The sequence below is a fragment of the Lagopus muta genome, chromosome 2 (genome assembly GCF_023343835.1).
Source record: "Lagopus muta isolate bLagMut1 chromosome 2, bLagMut1 primary, whole genome shotgun sequence".
Lineage (NCBI taxonomy): Eukaryota > Metazoa > Chordata > Aves > Galliformes > Phasianidae > Lagopus > Lagopus muta.
Genome location: NC_064434.1, coordinates 71573342 through 71594512, shown reverse-complemented (window position 1 = coordinate 71594512; position 21171 = coordinate 71573342). Strand labels below are relative to the sequence as shown.

Below are 21171 nucleotides of genomic sequence, written 5' to 3'. Positions count from 1 at the left end.
TTTTCTTCTGGGCTTCGTGTTTGTCTGCCTTGATGGATGCACTCCTGCAGACTGGCTGGCTTTCTGATGAATCATCTGGTTAAATGAAGGACTTGCGTTCTTGAGCTAATGTATCGCTAGGGGAATTCTTTATCCTTGATAAGAATAATGCATTTATGTGTTGCCTGTTCAAGTAATGATGTCCTCAAGTATTTGTTTTCCTGCTTTTAAGTGGTTAGGCTTTGTAAACTTTGTGCACGACAGATATTCTTGCCACTTAGATACTTGAACCTCTATTTTTAATTGAAGGATTTCTTTGGGGAATTTTACTTACAATCTTTGGCAAAATTTGGGGTGGTATTCATGTTACACACTTTGGAATCAGCTTAAGCAGTCACAAATGTCTCCTGAAATGACAAAGTCAGAACAAATCAGAGTGCTATTACTCAAAATGTTCCTTTGCTTTAGATTGTCTCAGTTACGCCTTTAACAAAGTCAGAAAGTCTCCCTGAAACAGTTTGATTTGAGTGAAGTGGCAGAACTCATCCAGCTGCTTTTAAATTTTTCACACTGGCTCAGCTGAGATGTGCTGACAGTAGCAATGGGGAGCTTATAGTATCAAGTTGTTTCTGTTGTGTGGATCGAGGATTTTGTTCTCTAGCATTGTCAGCACAGCTTACTTTGGTACTAATTGTTCCCTTGTGAACTTCCCCTTCCTGAAAATGCAGTTCTGTGTGTTGTCTTTTCTTTTTCATTTAGCCCTTGTAGCAGCAGATATGCAAATAAAAATATACATTGAAAACTATTTGGAACACTGTTAAAAAGTTGACTAAAAATCAACTTTCAGTATTATTAGGTTATTTTCTAACCTTGCCATGTCAGATCTCATAATAGATTATGATTTGTGGAATAAAGTAGCAAATAGCACAGGGCTCCCAGGTGTGTGTGTATGTGTGACATTAGTGACACTGTTAAGCAGAGCCACCTGGCTGAGGTCAGCCCCAGTGTAACACCAGTAAAGCATAGAGATGACTTTGGGGGTGCTTGTACTATAGCCTGTTCTAGAAGCCTCAAGATAGTGTGCACCTGCCTTTTTGTGAGCCCTTGAGATAGCTTAGTGATTGTTCCTGTCTTTTGTTGGACAGGAAGCTCTTGAATTGAACATTAGGTCTTCGAGTCATACCATGATAACTATAACGTGGCAGTATAAGGGTGTGGGCACGTAAACAAATTACTCAGAGGTAAACTGTGATAAAGTTGGCAGCATGTTAGCTGCTTCCAGTCTCAGTTGACCACACTTTAACCTACTTTCACCCTATGTAACAGTAAGGATATGCGTATCACTGGAGTAGATAGATAAACTACACAGCTCTTAACCATATTTATTAGGAGATAGAATGCACTCTGGAAAATGAGTTTACATCCCTGGGATTTGCTACGTGTTTTTCCATGTTGTCTTAAGGACATCTCTTAGATATTAATTCAGCTAAAGGAACATCAAAGTGTGTATCTTTGGCTTCAGTGCTATGGTATGCCCCTCTTTCTTCACCAAGTTTCACTGTAGTTACTGACTGCATGTTTTCCATCATTTTTGTGCTGTAGCAAACCAAGGCTGAGATGAGGGCAATGTAGCATCTATCTTTAGATGCATCAGGTGGGTTACATCTGGGTCTAAACAACTTAATTATTCAGTCTGATTTATCAGATGTGGTATTTAGGTTGAAGCTTACTTGTCTTTATATTAGGACCTTAGACACCTCCACCTTTGTACTACCCAAATAATGTTAGTAGACATGGGGAGAAATTGGCCATTTCCATGGCAGTGGGCTGACAGCAGCCCCAGGCAGATGTCCTGTCTGCACAGGCACATCAACTGTGCTGCATCTGCAGCAATAAGCCAGGTGGCATTTCAAACGTGTGAACCTGAGTGTCTGCCTGTCGCCCACAGTGTTCTGATATTGGAAGTTACTGGCCTGTTCCAAGGAGGGATATGTTCTACTGAAGTTAGGTGACAGTTGCCAAAGAGTTAAAAAGTTCTTCAGCAGCAGGGCTGGAGAGAGATGAGCAAACAGACACATGATGTGATTATAAAACCTAATTTCTGTAGGAAACAAGGCTAATAATAACTCTAGTACAGCAAAAGTGAGTCTATCATATAATTCCTCAGTGGTCTGTAATTTAATTTCCCCTAGCTCATGCAGATTTTTGTAGATTTCACATATCCGTACCTGGGAACACCAGCTGCACTCAGATGACACTTCTACCCTTACGCAAGAGGCTTGTTTCTGAAAGTCCAAGGCTTTCCATCCTTACTTTCATCTTTCTTCCAATTCCTTGTGTGGAATTGGAACAAGCTGCCAGCTTCTGCTACTTAGCTTCTTCCATGATCCAGAATATTAGGAATATGCTGGCCTTTATATGTGTATATTTGTAGGCAGATTTTGAATTGTGAGTATGCTTAACGTGTACCCCGTGGGAAGCACTGTATGTTGGGCAGATGTGCAAGCAGACCGTGGGGAAGCACTGAGTGTATCCAGGAGCTCTGATCAGAAGGCAGGGATGGGAACATGCAGTACTTGGTGTTAGCTAGAACCAATCCTCTCTGTTACTTAGGAATTCAGGAGCTTCTGGTGATTCTCTCCTGTATTGTACTCTATGTAACACAGTCTGTGTTGTTAGAAGTTTATTTCTGTTGTGTCCTCGTGACATTATTCATTTAAAGTATATTAAGCTATATAGATGTCACCTATAAAGCCCTTCTATTCTGGTGACTAGTTCTGAGGTGTTATTTGTCCCTGAGTGGGCAGTCCATTCTTTTAGAGTGTAGTTGAAGAGATTTCCTGGGAAGTGAACATATCTTTTTGAAACAAATCCTTGCAGACATTTGGCAGTCATTCTTTGTGAAACCAAATGATTTTTAACTTGTGTTTTGCAAATGCTTTAGTCATAAAAACAAATTCTACCAACCCTTCTATCATGAGAGCACTGCTTTGCAAATACGTCTTCTTTCTGGCCCAGATACAGTAAATGACCAAACAGCATGCTGAGTTCTGGTGTACACATACATGTAGCGTGTGTACATAAAATGAAGTACTCTTAACAAGCTTAGACTTGATCTGTAGAAAGTAACGTCTTTCTCATTAGGTATTGTTAGTAATTTATACCTGCTGGATAGCTTCTCTACTTTATATAATAAATTCAGCAGTGGTTCAGGTTGGATATCAGGAAAAGGTTTTTCACCAGAGGGTGGTTGGGGCCTGGGACAGGCTCCCCAGGGCAGTGGTCACAGCCCCAAGCTGTGAGAAATCAGAGTTGTGATTTCTGGGTGGTCCTGTGTGGAGGCAGGAGTTGGGTCCCTTCCATCTCTAGATATTCGATTCGATTCCATGTGAATCGGAATAGTCCTAAGAAAGAACTTGCCTGAAAAGCCAAATGCAGCAGAGGAGTAGCAACTCATTTGCTCATGATAACACAGAAATGATTCAGCATACTCATTTCAACATCAAGATAAATGTGGTGGCTTGTTTTAGAGATGAAGTAAATGTACCTCATTCCCTTCCCTTCTTTATCTATGTGGGCACAGTGTGGTTTATTTCTGAGTCTGAAATGATTTTTAAATTCAAATGGTCCTTGATCTCCAAAGCTGGTATTTACAATTACAGATTTAGGGCACAAAATTGGATCTCTCTGTGAGACTGCAGCTAAATAAAAACCATACGTAAGGATGTTTCGTGACCATAGATATGAAGATTTTGCCCCAATAACTGGAAGTATTTATTATGAATTTTTCTTTACGGTAAGGAAGTATTTACATAAGAGAGTGCAGTTCCTTCACAGACATGACGTACTGATGTCTGTATTTGAACTATAATTCATGGTAATGATAAGAGATATGGTGCCCATCCCAAATCAGCAGACATAGACAGCTGCAAATTAATGATTATGAACTTCAGAAAAAAAGCATTCAAAGAAGCTGCCTCTCTCCAAATGCACAGCGTTTATTTGTTTTGACTGATCTTGATTTTTTTTTTTTTTAAATTCTTCAGCAGTAGAAGCAATAGGAGATGTTGTGAAGTGTTAAAAAAAAGAAAAAAGAAAAAAGCAATGAAACTACAACATTGTAGTGTTTTTAGCATTATTCTCATAGCTGAGAAATGGTAAGATGACAATTTTTTCAAAAGGAGTTTCCTGCTTGTGGATAATTCATCTTTTGTTTTGTGTCTGATAATGCAGGAAAAGCTGTACTGTTCTGGGAATGGGAAATTTTCATAGAATCATAGAATGGCTTGGGTTGGAAGAGACCTTGAATACCATACGGTTCCACCTCTCTGCTGTGGGCAGGGCTGCCACCCAGCAGCTCAGGTGTCCAGGGCCCCATCCAACCTGCCCTTGAGCCCCTCCAGGGATGGGGCACCCACAGCTTCTCTGGGCAGCTGTGCCAGGGTCTCAGCATCCTCAGAGTGAAGAATTTCTTCTTCGTGTCTAATCTTAATCTTCCCTCTTTTACTTTAAAGGCATTCCGTCTTGTCTTCTCACTATCAGGCCATGTAAAAAATTGGTCTTCCTCTGATTATAAGCTCCCTTCGAGTACTGGAAGGGGGTGTTTTGAGAGTGTTCTAACAGCGTTTGCTAATTGTGAGCTTTTACTGACTTTGTGATAAAATTAATAAAAGAAACTACCTATAGCTAATCAAAAGAAGAATAAATGGTTTGAAATTTGAGCAAATGTTTAGAACTTTCTGATGAGTAGAACTCAAGACTTCTGTATGGAGATACAGTACTTGTGTCTGCAAAACTCAGTAGAGATACAAATAACAGACAATTAGAAATATATATATATATATATATATATATATATAAATTGGAAAATGTAGCAGCATTTTCTTATAATAAACTTGTATGATGATGTCTTTATTATTCCTTTCTATAGGCTTGTCCAGCAAATTCAGTTACAGCTTTTGCATACTGCAGCTTAGTGACAGTGTTCTTCACAGCAATTAAGGTGATCAGTTACCGTCTGCACCTTATGTTTGATAAAGGCGAAGCAATTCAACAACAGGTCCCAAGAAAAAATGGAAGGCAGTGTAAAGATGCAGAGGTCCCAAAAGAAAACACAGTTCTTCAGCCCTCAAATCATAGGTAAGCTTTGCATTACGTGTTGCTGGTACACTGTATATAACTGATAAGTTTGTGCTGTCCTGTGCAGCAGAAATACCCATTGACAGCAAGAAAACTCCTACAGTTTTGTGGGGAGTGGCACTCCTAAAACCCTTATCAGTGCTTTTATTCTCAGTGGTTCTTGCATGCTTGTGATGAAGCAGGCAGAGCTACACCTGGTTTGGGGGTGGGGCAGCCAGTGGACCATGTGAAGGAAAGAGACCTGTCTGGGAGGAGCTAAAAGATCCTGGAGGAAAACTGGGAGTTTTTAAAGAAGTGTTAAAGGCTGAAGGAAGAGCAGAGGTTCTTCCTGGTTTTATCCCTGTCCTGAAGAATTTTGAGGGTGAGAGAGAAGAGCTGTTCCAGAAAGAAAAATGTGTTTTGTTCCTACTTCAACTTCTGGGAAAGTGGTGAAAGTTCATACAAAACTTGCTGGAAAGGGACAAGGAAATTATGTGCACCTGTTGGCAAACAAAATGTTTTTCTATCGTGGCTTTGAAAGCCTGAGTGCAAATTGGTGTTGTGCGTTTATAACAGCTTTCATTCTCTGATCAAGCCTAGATGTGTACGTTGTTTTCCTTTTTCTGACTGCCGTAATTCTTCTGTGGTACTCTTCAAGAGTAAAGTTAGAGCCGCTCTCATTTCCCAGGTCATTGGGTAGGCATTTCCAGCATTTCCTCTGTACTGCAAATAAATAATCACAGTCAATAAGTCTGCTTCTGGGTTGATATGGTATTAAAGCTAAAAAATAATGTTGGCTGTAGACTAGAACAAAGATTTTCCAGAATCGTGTCTATGTAGAGTATTCTGCTGGAAACTTTTTGGAATAAATCGAGACTTTTTTTTTTTTTTTTTTTTTTTTACCATTTTTTCAAGCTTGAGTCGTAGAAATGAAACTGGCAGCCAGCTTTCATTGTTTGCGAGCTCTACAACAGATGTGAAAGAACCTGAAGTATGGTACATCCAGCAGTGGCTGCAGCATAAAATGTCCACCCATAGCTTAAATGGAGTAGTTTGTTACAGCTGCCAAGCTTCAACTGAGAGCTCTGTATCTGTGAACTTGTTCTGGTTTTGGTGTGTTAACAGTCGCTATGGTAAGCTCTGCTACCACTGGCTCTGTGCAAGCTGTGCAGTATCAGGTTTGTTTGTATACCTCGGTAGTGCTGTTCTCTTGTGTTTTTGGCATGTTTCTGGCACATTCCTAGCAGCAACTTTGCTGGTATTGTCAAGGTCTGCCTGCACCAAGGCTCTTCTCAGAAATGCCTCTCATAAGTCAATTACCTTACAAAGGATTTATTTTTGTTTGTATGATGCCTTTCAGGCTCTGTTCTCATTAGCCCACAAAGCCGTTTCCTATTTATATCTGATAAGGTAATTTGAGAGGCTCATCTGTTCTAGGCTGGCTCAAATTTAAACAGAAGCTCAATTTTTGTTCTGTTCATTAACTTTCCTTATCCTGCCTTAGTTTTGACTAAGAATTAGAAGTAGCATCTCTTAAAACCTGTGTGTAAAGTCATTTCAGGTTTTTCGTATGGGAGGTCATAGATACAGCAGTCTTAGCTCTTGATCGGAAAATAAAGAATATGTTGGCTAGCTGGCTGATAGTTTTTAAACAGGCTTTGGTGTGTTGGTTGAACAAGTTTCTGAAGTCAGCTAACTACAGAAAAAGTTCCCCAGGAAAAATAATTTTATAGCTTATATATAGCTGTAGGGTTTTAAAGCTGAAATTGGGAATTTTTTTTTTTTTTTAACATTTTGTCACAATGGGGATTTATTATTTACTTATTCCAAGTAAATTTTTATTGCAAAAATGCTTGCTCACATCTATGGAAAACCTAAAAGAAAATGTTTAAAAAGTGTAGTGAATAGCTGAATGCATCCACCAAGAAAATGATTAACTAGCTGCCTGTAATGTATGCTTCTTTTAATTAAGTCAAAGGGAACAACTTCACGTTTTATGGTCCAATGATTATATGAATAGATATTATGCATTGCATTTCAAACAATTGTTTGATGGCAGGTAAGTAAATAACTTGGTTCCTTTTTCCCTTTTTCAGCAATAACGTTGGGGATAATGGTGTAATTGGTGAGACCAACCAAAATGGCTCTACCCCTACAATACACGACAGTTTGAGGCTAGAAGCTCTTCACTCACAGAGCTCATCTGGGGCAACGGTTAGTATGCTTTTTGGTAGTAAAGTTTTCACTTTATACATTGTGTTCTTATCACATGGAATTTTGTGCAGTCAGATGCTGCTGACTGAAAGCAGGTCTGCTCCAAGTTGCAAGGATACTTTGTATAACTATAACAGCTATTGGTTAACCTTGGCCTTGTCTCACAAGTTTAATTTTACAAAGCTGAACCTGCTGTAGATAATTCTGTAAGTCTCAAGAGATGTCTGTATGCTCTATAGATACTAAATGACTTGAAAATCTTGCCAAAGTCAACTAGTTTTCAAGGTTGCTTTGAGAGAAAGAAGAAGCTAATGCAGTCAGGGCAGTTTCTCATTCCCTGAGAAGGAGTCAGCTCCTGAAGCGTTGGTAACTTATTTTTGTATAACTGGACTTACGGTTACAAAGTAACAGTTTGATATTTAAAGAAAACATAAAACCTGATTAAAATCTAGGAGTTAAGCTACATGAGGTTAAAAATACATAGATTTCACATTACTAGCCATGCTTTCTAAATCAGTTATTGTACGAAATTATGGAAGTGGTTTTTGTGGACATTATTTAAGAAAATTACAAGAAGTTTGAAGAATAAAGTGTGCAAAAATTAGGAAACAGAATGAATGCTATCTGTGTTATCTTAAGCTACTCCCCAGGTATACTGTGATAACATGTTTAATTATGTGATCCCATACTATTCTTTCTACAGGACTCCTGCCTCATTCAGTGCAGAGGATGGTTAGTGATCTCTGAATAAGTAGCTATTTGATACTTCATTGTCTTCATTTTTTCCCCCCTTTGTGTCCTTATTTACTTCAAATTATTCTGAATCAAAAGTATTTCCTCATTTCCTGGACTGTTTCTACCTTTTTGTAGCATCTGTATGATTCACAGACATTGACAATTTTTCTTTTATGGGAAAAAATATTTTCCACCTTGTTTCTGTCCTGGTCCCCAGTATTCTGGTATTTGTCCAGTCTGCAAACTTTTTTTTTTTTTTTTTTTTTTTTTTTTTTTTTTTTTTTCCCAGGAAACTTGTCTGAGTCTCTCATTTCCAAACATGTAGATTGGGTCTAGTCAAACCTAATCTCCTCTTCTTGCTGCCAGGCTACCACTATGAAATAGAAGGATGTAATAATTATTTCCTCTTAATTTTGGTGCGTGTCAGCCTGAAGAGATCCATGTTATTTTTTCCTGGTAACTTTTCGCTAGTTCTCCATTCTTGCTCCTAGAATGTTTCTCTGCAGTATTGTGTAGTTCAGGACTCTCCACTGTATAACAAACATTGACCTGCTTGTGAGAATCCAACAAGGGCCACTGGCAGCGATCACTGGGGAATAAGGCATTAGATATATGAGGACAGGCAGATGTCCTAAAGTCTATGTAAGACTAAAAGAATGTACTGTCTTCACTTTCCTAATGGAAGGGTATGGAGAAGACTGAGCACACTCAGAGCTACAAGGTGGAAGACTAAGAGACAGTGGACAAAAGTACAGTTGGATACATTAAAAAAAAAAAAAAAAAAGTTTTATTCATTTACTTTTTTTTTAACTGAAAATGTGGTCAAATACTGGAAGAGATTGTCCAGAGTGGCTGTGAAATCTCCATTCATGGAGATATTCAAAGCTATACTGGATATGGTCCTGAGCAACCTGCTCTAACTGTGCCTGCCTTGAGTATGTGTGTGTAGGGGAGAAGAGTTTGGGCTAAATGACCTCTGTAATTTCCTTGCAATCTGAATGATTGTAGGATAACTTAATGGTTTTCTCCTCTAATTTTTCATTGAGAAATTGCTACCAAGTACTGGAGACCAAACTTTTTCAGCTACATGTTTTTAAATCACTAAAATGAGAAGTGGAAAAGATGAACTATTTTAAGAAGGTCTAGATTAGGCACCGTGGAATGTTTTTAAAAATAAAATCTTCAATTTTCTTTCTCCCCAGATACAACACACACAATTACAATGATGCAATTTGGAGCATGGCTGTTCTATAACCATCTCCATCACCCACCCTTTGTATTTTGTGGAAGGTACACATCCAAATTTCAATGATTTTATTGAATACCAGCACTGTAATTAACCTTTGATTAGATAACTGTTGCACTGATCTGTTGCATTACATCTATTTCTTTTCTTCCAACGGAAGTTAATATATAGCCTTACCAATTTTGTGTTGTTTTTGTTTTTAGGACCTGCCAACACGGGAAACTATTGAAGATCTCAAAGGTATTTGAAGGCATTATAATTCCTTTTCAACTTTTATTTAATCCTTGCTTGCCACAAAAAAAAAAAAAAAAAAAAAAAAAAAAGACACAGGTGACCCTGCAGCAGGATGTGTCATGCCTCATGTTAGGATCTGAATAGAAAAGATCACAAAATCTTAAGGGAGTTCTCACAGAAGGTTTCTCAGCTGTCAGCTGAGCTGTTTGGACTACAGCCTTTTGGTGAGAATGCAAGTAGCTTTCCCTATTTTTTAATAGAGAGATATTAAAGAGTTTTCCTCCCATGCTCCTGGGAAACTCTGTGTCTCTGGAACACGCTAAAAGAGGAAGCCAGTGTTCAGGTAACATGTTAAAACCCTTAAACATCTTCTGACTGCAGATTTCTTTGCAGTTTTTGCTAGCTAAATATTTTACCTTGATAATGTATAGTGATCCTGTTTGCAAAACCTAACTCATGTTACATCTTTTATTAGGGATTACAGTATTAGAAGACCAGTCTGTACCACCAATTTCATCTACCTCACCTGGTATCAAAGGAGACATATTACCAGTTTCCTCAGCCTCTGCTTCAGGTTCTACAACATCAGCAATAGTGTCAAAACCAGCTGCTGTGGAAACACTTCCTGGAACTGGAATAAATCAAAGCGGAGAGAATGAGCAACATGGATCACAAGTTGTTCTCATGGACAAAGATGCAGCTAAAAATTTCTCTAATATTTCTTCATCACAAGGTGACATTATAAGGACTGGAGTTTCTTTGGAACCATGGGACAGTGAAAATTCGGTTATTTCAGACCATTTAAGTAATCCGAGAAACCAGAAAAGAGAGAAATTACCAGATGGCTCACTGCAGGCAAGCTTTACCAGTAACTGCCCACAGTGCAGTGCTTTTGCAACCAAAGATCCTGAGCTTGTGGAAAGTTCTTGCAGTGCTGATAGTACCAATGAAGACCTTGACTGCTCAGATAGTGAGACTGCTGTTGCAATTGTTGACAACTCTCTTCCTGGAGACCAACTGTGTGAGCCCATTAAAATTGTCATCACAATGAGCAGCACACCAAACAGCACCCTCAGTGATCTAGCAGGCTCTGTCCATCTGAGGGCTCTGGGTACTGAGAGAACAAGCTCAGCTCTTGAGTCCGGTATAGTCACAGCAGATTGGCAAAGTCAGCAGACTAATGAACAGCTCAGAATTCCTGTTATAACTTTTGATTTGTCTGATGACAGCAAAGGTAACGACTACCCAGAAATTAGTGAAAGAACTCCAGAAATGTTGAGGACTGATCTGTCATCCAACCATTGCTCTGGCTATGAATCTGGTGATGGAGTAAAAGAACACAGCAATCCAGTAAATGCTCCTTCAGAAATGAACACTTGTTCAGATCCAAATCAGAAGAAGGCTTCTGAAAGTGTCCAAAACATGGGTTTGAATCCAAAGGAAGAATTACAGAGCCTAGATCCTCAATCCTGTAGAACTGCTCATGAAAAGAGGCACATGCGGGTGCTGAGTGTAGACAGTGGTACAGATGTGCTTTTAAGTAAGAATTCAGTGGAGGCATCTGACAAAGAGAAGACTTTACCTACTTCTAAATCTGATCTAGAAGCTAAAGAAGGACAGGTACCCAATGAGTCAAATTTTCTAGAGTTTGTCTCCCTTCTGGAATCCATTAATACCTCAAAGATGAAGGCATCTAATCAATCTACTGTCAAAATGGAGGTTACAAAAGAAAATGTCCCTGCTGGAGGTATGATGCATGATTTACAACTTTTGGAATAAGAAAGTTGAGATTAGTTACATTGTTTATAGCAACTTGGCCTGAGATCTGCAGTAGAGTGAATACAGAGAGGAGAACTGGTTTTGTTATTTATTGGTGGAAGGCTGGGCTTGGTTGGAATAGGGTGATTTCAGGAAAATGTGATAGTGTCAGCTGCAGTTTATTGAATATTACATTTTCTTAAAGACACCTTTTGAAAAAGCTAATGCTAACCTCAATAGGTGTCTAGTCCATATCTAATGTTCCGTGCATGTGACAGACCTGGACGGTGTAAAAATCAAGAAAAATTCTTAAAAAAATGTGTATAGTTGAAGTTTTGTACTTTCTCTTACGAGGTGCATGTTGAAAAGTCATCTGTGTGTCTGAGTATGTAGAAAGCTGGATTTGTCACTAGTGGTGGCTCAACTTCTAAATAACTCGTGTGCATGTTTTCCTCAGCTTCCTCCGTAGATATGTGTAGCTTTGTAGTTAAAAATAAAACAATCACATTCTCAATGTGTTTCTCAAGAGTTGCTGAAGACTGAAATATTTGGGCTTATGGGAGAATGTTTGTCAGTGGGGTTTGTTGAAAACATCAGATATTTTTATGGAAAATAGTATCTTACCATGCCATTTTCCATTTAAGAAAAAGAGTTATGTTTAAAAAGAAAGGGAAAGAAAAAAGCTTCTATCAGTTCATTTTAAAACCTGTATGCAATCTAGTTTGTAATTCTAGCATAGGAATATCTGGTTTTACCCAACATTTTCCTTGCTGTCACCGAACTCCGACTCTTTTCTGTTAGAAAGAAGCATTACTTGTAATGTCTTTAGCAGCTGTGCAGAAAAGACTAGAAAGCCTGTTTCATGAGGATGCTAGATGAGGTGCAGTGGAGCTGCGTGGAGTGTTGGAGTACTTGCCAAGTGATCTGCTATTTCCTGGTTAAGGAGATCTGGGCCAAAGTAAAATGAGACCGCCTATTTTCTCCTCCAAAATGTTCTGTAAACTTTAGATGCTGTAATAGATTGTTCTAAGGTAGCCTAAGAGGAAGCAAACTAAATGCCTGTTTTGCATTGAACTTGGGGAACTTACTGATACTCAGCAGCACAGCTTCTCTACGTGTCAAGACTGTGTTCTTTTCCATAGACTGCTTCTCAGACACCTCTTTTCCTCTACCTCCCCTCTCCCCCCTAAAAAGCTTTCATTATATGGGAAACACACTAGTGGTTTCAGAACGTCACATTTATAGAATTAAATGGCTTTCAGATGAATAGTAATTTTCAGAGTAACGTGAGAAGGGAAAACTGTCTCCGTAAAGGAAAGCAATCAGAATAAGTCAGGTTATTCATGAATTCCATGACAACATACAAAACAAACTTGATTCATGTATGTATGGTTATTGGAGTTTAGATCTGGCAAGCTAAATTCTTTTTGTTCAAACCCAAAGTCCTTGGGAAACATGAGGATTCAACACCAGTCTGATATTTGAAGCGGCCAAATGTGAATTCCTTACCTTTCCATTGTCTGAAGTCTATATGTTTGTCAGGCATTGGAGTTAATCTGCACACAGCTAAGCTGCCCTGTGCTTTTTTGGGGCATGCTGAGCTGTTACGAGACCCGCAAATGTCCTCCTGGGTAGGGGAGTGATACTGCAGTGGCTTTGGTCACCATGTGGTGTCTGCAGAGCTCATGTTGATGCTGTGGGAAAAAGGCTACTCAGTCCGAACTTCTTAAGCTGGGGAGATGTAGTTCAAAGACAGTTGCTATTTACAACAAGTAGGCTTTATTTATTTTCTTGCTTAGTCAGAATGTGCTCTTTGCAAAAATAAATTACTGTCATTACTGGCAGCTTCCCCGCAGTAAGATTTGATTTTAGGAATGAGAAAGCCTCTAATTTGTTTATAGCCTTGCAATTACAAATGTGCTTTTAACAAAAGAGCATTTTAAAGCAGATTTGAATAAACATTCCCTCTTTAAAGTGGTTGTTTAAAAAAAAAAAAAAATGTAATGGAGGGGAGGCAATATAGAGCAGGGGAAAGCTATGCACCCATCGTTTTGAGGGAGGAGGTTGTCTTTTTGTTTCTTTATTCTTTTGACCTTGCAAACCACTTAATTGGCAGAAGATAATAACAGATGGTCTAGTCCAAGGGAGCATGAAATGCACCTCACAAAGGTGTTTACTGGGAAATGTGAGAAACTTGGCAAGTTCCTGGAAGGCTGTGTATTTGGAGCTGTGTGGAAGAAGGCTGATGTTTTGCATATTTTGGAGAAGGCAGGAAAACTTGTGAATCAGAACAGTCTTGAAAGTGAGTGAGTGAATATTGTAGATGGTTCTTTGTTTGATGTGTGCACCCTGCACACACTTGTGAATTGTGTGGAAACAGAAGTTGCATCATCTTCACCCAGCAAACCCTTTGCCAGTAGGCAGCTCTGTAAAATACAGAACAAGAAAACACTAGCAGGGATGCCAGATTTAATATGTTAAATATAGGATGTAAAAAAACCAGCTTTTAAGAGCTGCTGCTGTTCTGTTGACATTGTATCTCTTCTATGTTGTGAGAAAGTACCACTGCCACTGTTGCTAAAAATGACTTCTGGACCACTATCCTTCCAGTTCGGAATCAATTTTTCACCGCCCTCATAATGAAAGCCTATGGAAGGGCAACTGCAAATTTTCTGTATCCTCTGTATTGTGTAGGGAAAACTGGGCTTATGGTCTGCTTTGTGTCCTTCTGCCATGCTGGGGAGCAGTAGAACAGATGCACGCCTTATCTGTACAGGATGAGGGCCCATGTCGCCTCTGCCACAAGTAACTTGAAATCTGGAGCAGATGGTGTTATCACCAGGGGACAAAGCCAGCTGTGGGAGTGGTGGGAACCCACATGGCAGAACCTGAACAGGGACCATGTGGCCTGAATTGAGATGTTTTTCAGGCTCTTTTTAGAAAAGGCACTCATCATCCTGGTCAGTGCAGAAACCACAACCTTGAGTTAGTTCCTTCAGATCCCAGCAATTACACTGCTCCTATAAAAAAACTAAGATGTACTTAAGTGGATATTTTTAGATGACTTAGTTTTTCCCCCCACGTGTAAGAAAGAGAGCTACAGCCTGCCGTGTAATCCTGGGGCAGACTGATCTTCTGCATCAAGCCACCAGCCCCAACAGCAGTTGAAATGTGAGGCTGGGGCAGGAGGCGCCTGGAACACGAAGCCCCTTTGGATGGAGCCTGGGGGTGGTGAAGAACTCACTTTGCTCACTGTGATGCTTAGGCTGTAAACAGGCTTCATAGGCTGTGACCTGAAAATTTCAGACTTTTGAAGTGATGTTAGTGTGTTCAAGGGCAAAGCTGACACCTGTAAAGAAATTATGAAGCTATTTCAGAGGTTGACATTCTGACATTGTTAGCTTTAATGGTTAGGTTACTTACCTGAGACCTCAAAAACCATGGTTTTATTCCCAGCTCTGTTATTGGCCTTGGTGATTATTGTGAGCAAGTCACTTCTGTGCTTAAGTTTCCCTGCTTTGTGACAGGCACAGCAAGTACCAATAGTTTTTCCTACTGCTTCAGTATTAATGTGGTAATCCTGATTAATGGATGATCTTACGTGTTTCTTCACTGCCTGTGGCAAACCTTTATAGCAATTAGTGGATTGCATCAGATTTACCGACCACTGCTGACGTTTGGGGGTAACCAGCTTTGCTACTGTGTTTTTTTTGTTTGTTTTGTCTTGTTTTAAATGTATTTCTAGCATAGTAGACAAATGTAAATTGTGAATAATGTACTTAAGCTTCATGGGTATCCAATATTTTTACTTGCTTGGGCTGTTCTGAGGAATTGTCTTGGGCTGCATATAAAGTATATAATATAGTTGATACATAGAGGTAACAAAACTACTTTTTAAAATGTTTTTTAATTACAACGTAGTAAAGGGCAACAAAAATGTAAACCTAGCAGGCTGGATACGTGCAAGGTTCTTCTAAGGTAGAAAGGATGAAGGAAGGTTTGGGAATGTTGATTAAATTGTCTGCTTTTAGTCTATAATATGTTACCCACAGATATGAAGGAGAGATATCATTAGTCAGAGAGCTATTTCATTCTGAGTACTGACAAGAGCATAGAATGACTTGAAGTTAGTTATTTCTGCAACGAAGCAGGCAACAAATGCAGTTCAAAGTGAAGCTTTCTATTTTGGAGCTTAGTGTTGTGGGAAGAAGTAGATTCTGCAACAGCAATTAAAGAACAGAAGAGGCTTGGGCTTAATTAGCTTAATTCTGCTTGACCAGATTTCAAAACAGATGGTGTTTGAAATTATGACAACAGTGGCATTTTAACTTGCAAGATTGAGTTGTGGAGATTGGAATGGGGATATGCATGTAAAAGACAAAGGAAAAACATCTGGGAGACAGGAGAGAGGGCACAAAATGATAAAGATATGCTCAATAAAATTTACTGACCAAGGAAACTTCATTCTAACTGCCTAATAAAATTTAAGGCAGTGTTAAAACGGAGACTAAAAATTTAAACTGTTGGTTTATTTTGATAACTATTTTTACAAAGGCTTTAAAGTACCCTTTAGGCTGTAAAACTGTCAGACTCTTTCCCGGTGATCTTGGTAAGGATTTCAGCAGGACACATGTTATGCTCAACCAAAATATAAAACAGGCATACCGACCTCCACCTATGTATTTGTGCAGGACTCTTGTACACCATCCTTCCACAAACATGATGTAGCTATAGAATCGTAGAATACCCTGAGCTGGAAGAAGCCCTCAAGGGTCACCGAGCCCAACTCCTGGTTCCACACAGCACTGCCCCAAATCCAAACCCTCCGTCTGAGAGCGATGTCCAAACGTTCCCTGAGCTCCAGCACTCGGGGCCGTGACCACCGCCCTGTGGTGCAGCACCTGTCCCCAACCCCACAGCCCCCCCCACGGTGGAGCTCCATGCCGTTCCCTCGGGCCCTGCCGCTGTCACACAGAGCAGAGCTCAGCGCTGCCCCTCCGCTCTCTGTGAGGAGCTGCAGCCGCCATCGGGCCTCCCCTCAGCTCCTCTGCTCTGCGATGAGCACACCCAGGGGACCTCAGTGCTACCTGCCTTACAGATCTTTCACCATCTTTGCAGCCTTTCTTTGGACACTCTCTAAGTAGTTCTGTGTTCTTTTTGTACTGTGGTGACCAGATCTGCATGCAGTGTCACAGCAATGGATCTTGGTACTTGAGATGTAGCGTGTAGCTTCCAAATCCACAACCAAGTTGTTTGCTGAGACCAAGCCTGTGGCTGGGGCTTCTGCTGGCCCAGCTGCAAGTACACCAGAGCTGTGGAGCAGTGCTGCTGGCTCCATGTCTTGCCAAAGTCCCTAGTGATGTGCAGCTGTGCTGTGTGTTATGCTTTTACTCTTCTTTTCGTCATGGTATTTCTCCTGGTAGCTTAATGTTAAGCTTTGCCAGAAAGCATTTTGGTAATGTGGAGCTTGTTATGCACCCTATCAGGACACTCCTTGTCTAGACATCCCTATCTCTGTTTAAATTCTGAAGGTGTAATTCACTTGGAAGAAATGAGTGCTTATGAAAACTAGTCACGAAGCCATGGGGCCTATCTGTCCAGGGCTGGAAGTACTTATTACTAAGGTGTTGACTGATTGGCATATAAAGCCTGTAAGAAGCAGGACTGTTTATGTTTTTATTATCATGACTCTTTACTACTGCAGGAGAAAAGTCTGAAAGGTTTGTGGTTTGGAATGGGGAAGAGAGACGTTTTCTGAAACCACCAGGTAATCAAATTAAAAAATCTTTTTTGTTTCAACCCTAGAGCCGGTTTTGGGCAATGTGAGACCAATTAGATTTTAAAACCACAATTTCTGATCTCTATCAGTTATTAATGCTTGAACAGCCCAAACCTTTGGCAAGATGATTTTGATGAGATGTCTATGGCTTCTGGTAGTTGCATGATTTAGAAGATGCTTCAGTAATTCATGGTTAAATAAGATACCATTTTTGTTTAAGACAATGTTAAATTCTTTGAATAGAAAGAAAGAAAAGCCCACCAACCTGTTGTTTTGTTTGTTTTAATAAGAGAAAGTAGGTTTGTAAGACCTATTAAAGTTTGTCTCCCTGTGTAATAGACACAAAGCTTTTCCCTAAACCAGGCTTATACTCACTATACTGCACATGAAGCCAAAATCCCTTGTGCTCCGTAAAGAGATACAAGACCTGGAACATTTTCAGTTCTAATGACATTTAAAAAAATTTTTCACCAGGAGCCAAAGGAGCTGCTGTTTCAAGCAAGAGTTATGTGGTGTCTTTATTTCTACTGCTCATTCTGCCCTATCTGGTTAGGCTTGTGATTGTGGTCTGTGGCCCTGGTGAGGTTCTTCACATTTGATACTGCCTGCTGTGCTTTGAGCTAAGGGCCAAGACCTGCTGGGGTCAAAGTGTGATGGTACACTTAACGTTGTTCTTATTCTTCTGGATTTTACTTTTCTTAATAAAAATAATTGGGCGTTGTCTCCAGAGAGAAGGGATTCTACCATTGTGCAGTGAGGCTGAGGAGTTTGTGCAGGTGTCTGAGCCTTTAAGATTCTCAAAGGTTATGTCTTGTTAATTGAAACTGTTGCATTGTGTTGGTGTGGAGATGTCCTAATTCCTGAAGGCAGGTGGGTTTATAGAAGGAAAATATTGCTAGAGCAGCTGATGTGACTGGAAAAAATCATGGATGGGGTCAGGAAGGTCTGTGCATCCAAAAGTCGGCCTGCTCTCTTCAGTGGTATCTGTTGGCCTAATGAAAGTTAGTACTTTTCTCTCTGGAAACCTTGAACCTGTTTTATCCTTAGATTATCTTAGCAGTGATAACACTGATTCTTGACTGGGGACTCTTGCAGGTAGGGATAGTAATTGTTTTGGAAAGAAATATGGTTTAGCAAATGGAATTTCTGTGTTTTTTTTTGTTTGTTTGTTTGTTTTTTTCCTTGATGATTACATTTCTGAGGTGCTTAAGCCGCAGATATTGCTAGAAGTCTGGGTAATACATATCCATATGTCCTGCTAAGTGTAAGAAGCAAAGAAGCTACAGGAGATACTGCAGCATCTCTAGCAGCACAACATTTTTTTTTCTTAAATATTTAGTGGTGTGTCAACTTATGGTGGTGATGAAACCAACGTTTGTTGCACTTTAAAATCCTGCAGTGGAGTTGCAAAATGTTTTGTTGTTCAGTGTGAGCGTAAGTAACTAAAAGAGATCATCACTTGAAATTTTTTATATGTAGAAATAAATGACACACACACACATATATATATATATAAATGATGTCACTTGCAAGAGGTGATATAAATTGGTGTACCCAGTGTAGTAGAAACGGGACAAATCCATTGTGTGTATTTTAAAAATCTGTAGTTCAGTATTTTCCAAACATAGGGGAAGCTTCTGTGAAATTATTTAGCTTGTTTTTCTCTGTACTGCATCAGGAGTGTGACTAGTAAGGAAGAGAAGTTGAGTAGCTATGTAGTTTCCATTGCAAATTCCAGATTTAGTTCCTTTGAAGATGCTTCCCTTCTTTTTGTAATAGGGAGTGAGGCAGCGCTGCTGCTTTTCTGCTGTCAGTATGCATAGCTGGGAAGCAAGTTGTAGTTCTTGAGAAGGCAGACTCTTACTGCTATGGGTCAGGGAAGATTACTTCCTCTGGATGAAGAGAAGGAAAGCAGAAATTCTCACTCATTTGTCCTTTGTATCATGCAGCCTTTTCTTGAAACAGTGTGTTTGCTTATCGGGTCAGAATATCTCCTCATCCAAAATGCTCTGTAAGTTGTTTAAATGATATTATATAAGTCATATTAATGTTTTTCATAAAACTAGTGTTTGCTGTTGTTTTAGCTTTTCTTTAAGATATTTCCGTGCAGTTGTAATGAGCAACACTCTTGACAGTCATCTGTGGAGGCTGTCTCTACTTCACTGCCCTGTTTTCCAGATAGCCAGACAACAGAGAGAAAAGAAGAAGTGATGGGAACAGAAAAGCACCGTGAGCAACTTCCTAAGCAGGAAAGATCAGATGTACAAAGCCAAGATCGTGCTAGTACTAGTCCAGTACTACCAGAGTCTGCCAAATTTACAGCACTGTAAGGCCAGTTTACTTTACAATTTTGTACTTCAAAGATATGATGTAATCTGTTTTGTTTCATTGAGTAGAAATGACACAAACTTTTAATTAACCTCTCCTTCTTTCTGTTTTATTGAGAGCAAGAAAAAAGTTCCTCATAGTAGTTTTGAAACATTTTTGTGTCAAGTTACCAGGGCAACAGGCAAAGGCAGATAATCTACCGAGTAACTTCTCAGCAAGACAGTTCTGTCTTGCAAGTAATAAGTGGACCTGAGGCGTCTGTACAAGATGAGCTATCCGTGGATGCAATGCATGTGTTCATAGATGAAAATGGTGAGTTTCTATAGGTGGAATAATTGTAATGTGTGAAGAAATTTTTGTAGAAAACTTTAGTCTTCCTGAGAGGATACTTCTCATCGTGCCTGTTATGGATTGCATGTTTTCTGTGTGTGTGAAAGAAGATGGCTTAGTCATATCAGTAAATGCGCTATCAGATTAGCAATTACTTGGGTGTTCAAAATGCAACCACACAGACCTGAAGTCTGTACACTGCCGTACATACCAGAAGTTTATCTTCCAAATGTCATCCTCAAGAAGTGCAAACACAGAGCCTTTGTGCTGGGAGGGGTGGGCAAAACCTTCCTCCTCTTTACTGTTGTCTTCTCCAGCTGAGTTTGAGTTGGTGCTGGCTCAGGCTGAAATCTCTCTGATGACATTGTGGTAACTTCTGTTCAGAATCCTGATCTGCCTCCTCTTTCAAGTGAATTAAGTAGAGAAGTGGTCTTAAGCCCGTGCTTGGAGCAGAATTGCTCCACAGCTATTACTAGAGATTGAAGCTGATTGATGCATGATGGTGGTTTGTTTGAACTCTGCATGGAGCCCTGTGAGGTCCTGGCCAACACCTCTGAATTGCAGCCACCACACTTTCCCTTAAAGCTGCCTTCAAAACCAGTGTGAATGAGTATTCCTGTCAGCTGGGATCCTAATCCCAGCGTTCTTTTGTTTTTCTGCTGATTCCTTCTGGCCTTGCTCTCAGCCCTACAGTTCCTTGTGTGCAGTGAGGCTGAGAGCAGCAGAATAGCATGGCCTCAGGCTTGAGTTTAACAGGGTCTCTTCATTTCTTCCTGTTGAGCAAAAGGAGAGTGCAATGTCTTTGGTTTTAGCAGAGTTTTTCACTGTTTTTACCTTTTCACCTCACCTTCCTGAGCAGAAAGAAAAGATTTGTTCTACAGTGAGCTTATATTAGTAGATGGTCTTTCCATTTACCTTACACGCATTTAAATGACAGCATTGTCCATAAGCCTCTTATGAATGTGTTTCTATGGATGCTGTTTTGATTTGGTTTCTTTGCTATCATGGATTCTTATGCTTAGTTATGAAGAAGAGGTCAAAATTTCACTTGAATTTGTCTTGTTTTCTGTAAATTTTTCAGTTTTTTGAGTGTTAATTTGCTTTCTGAACTTTAAGATAAACCTAGTTTGCAAACTGAAACCTGATATATATTTATACACGTGCCTAATATTTTTTGATAAATTTGTTTGCAAAACAAATGATCATATCATGTAACTGAATTCTTTAATATATACTTTTTTTTTTTTCCTGAAGGGGAAATTAGGTCCTGTTATTTAAAGGCTGGCTGTCAGAAGGAAGGAAATTTTCGACATCAACTATCAAACTGTGATTGCATTTCAAATGCTCAGTAAGTAAACTCTTATTTTTAGAAACCGAATTTTCACTGCTGGAAGCTATGAAGCAGATTGTAGATTTGAAAGATGTGTGTGAAGGAAGAACACTGGAGAAT

The 21171-nt window shown here is 39.6% G+C and overlaps 1 protein-coding gene across 1 annotated transcript in view; it reads left to right on the top strand.

Moving 5' to 3' along the window:
• PCNX2 (pecanex 2) overlaps positions 1-21171 on the top strand; it is a 152085-nt gene that overhangs the window by 1331 nt on the left and 129583 nt on the right. Inside the window, exons 2-8 of the mRNA XM_048934999.1 lie at positions 4910-5118; positions 7194-7311; positions 9496-9532; positions 10002-11273; positions 19242-19389; positions 19558-19703; positions 20976-21069. Of these exons, the coding sequence (XP_048790956.1) occupies positions 4910-5118; positions 7194-7311; positions 9496-9532; positions 10002-11273; positions 19242-19389; positions 19558-19703; positions 20976-21069 (2024 nt within the window). The remainder of the gene's footprint in view (positions 1-4909; positions 5119-7193; positions 7312-9495; positions 9533-10001; positions 11274-19241; positions 19390-19557; positions 19704-20975; positions 21070-21171) is intronic.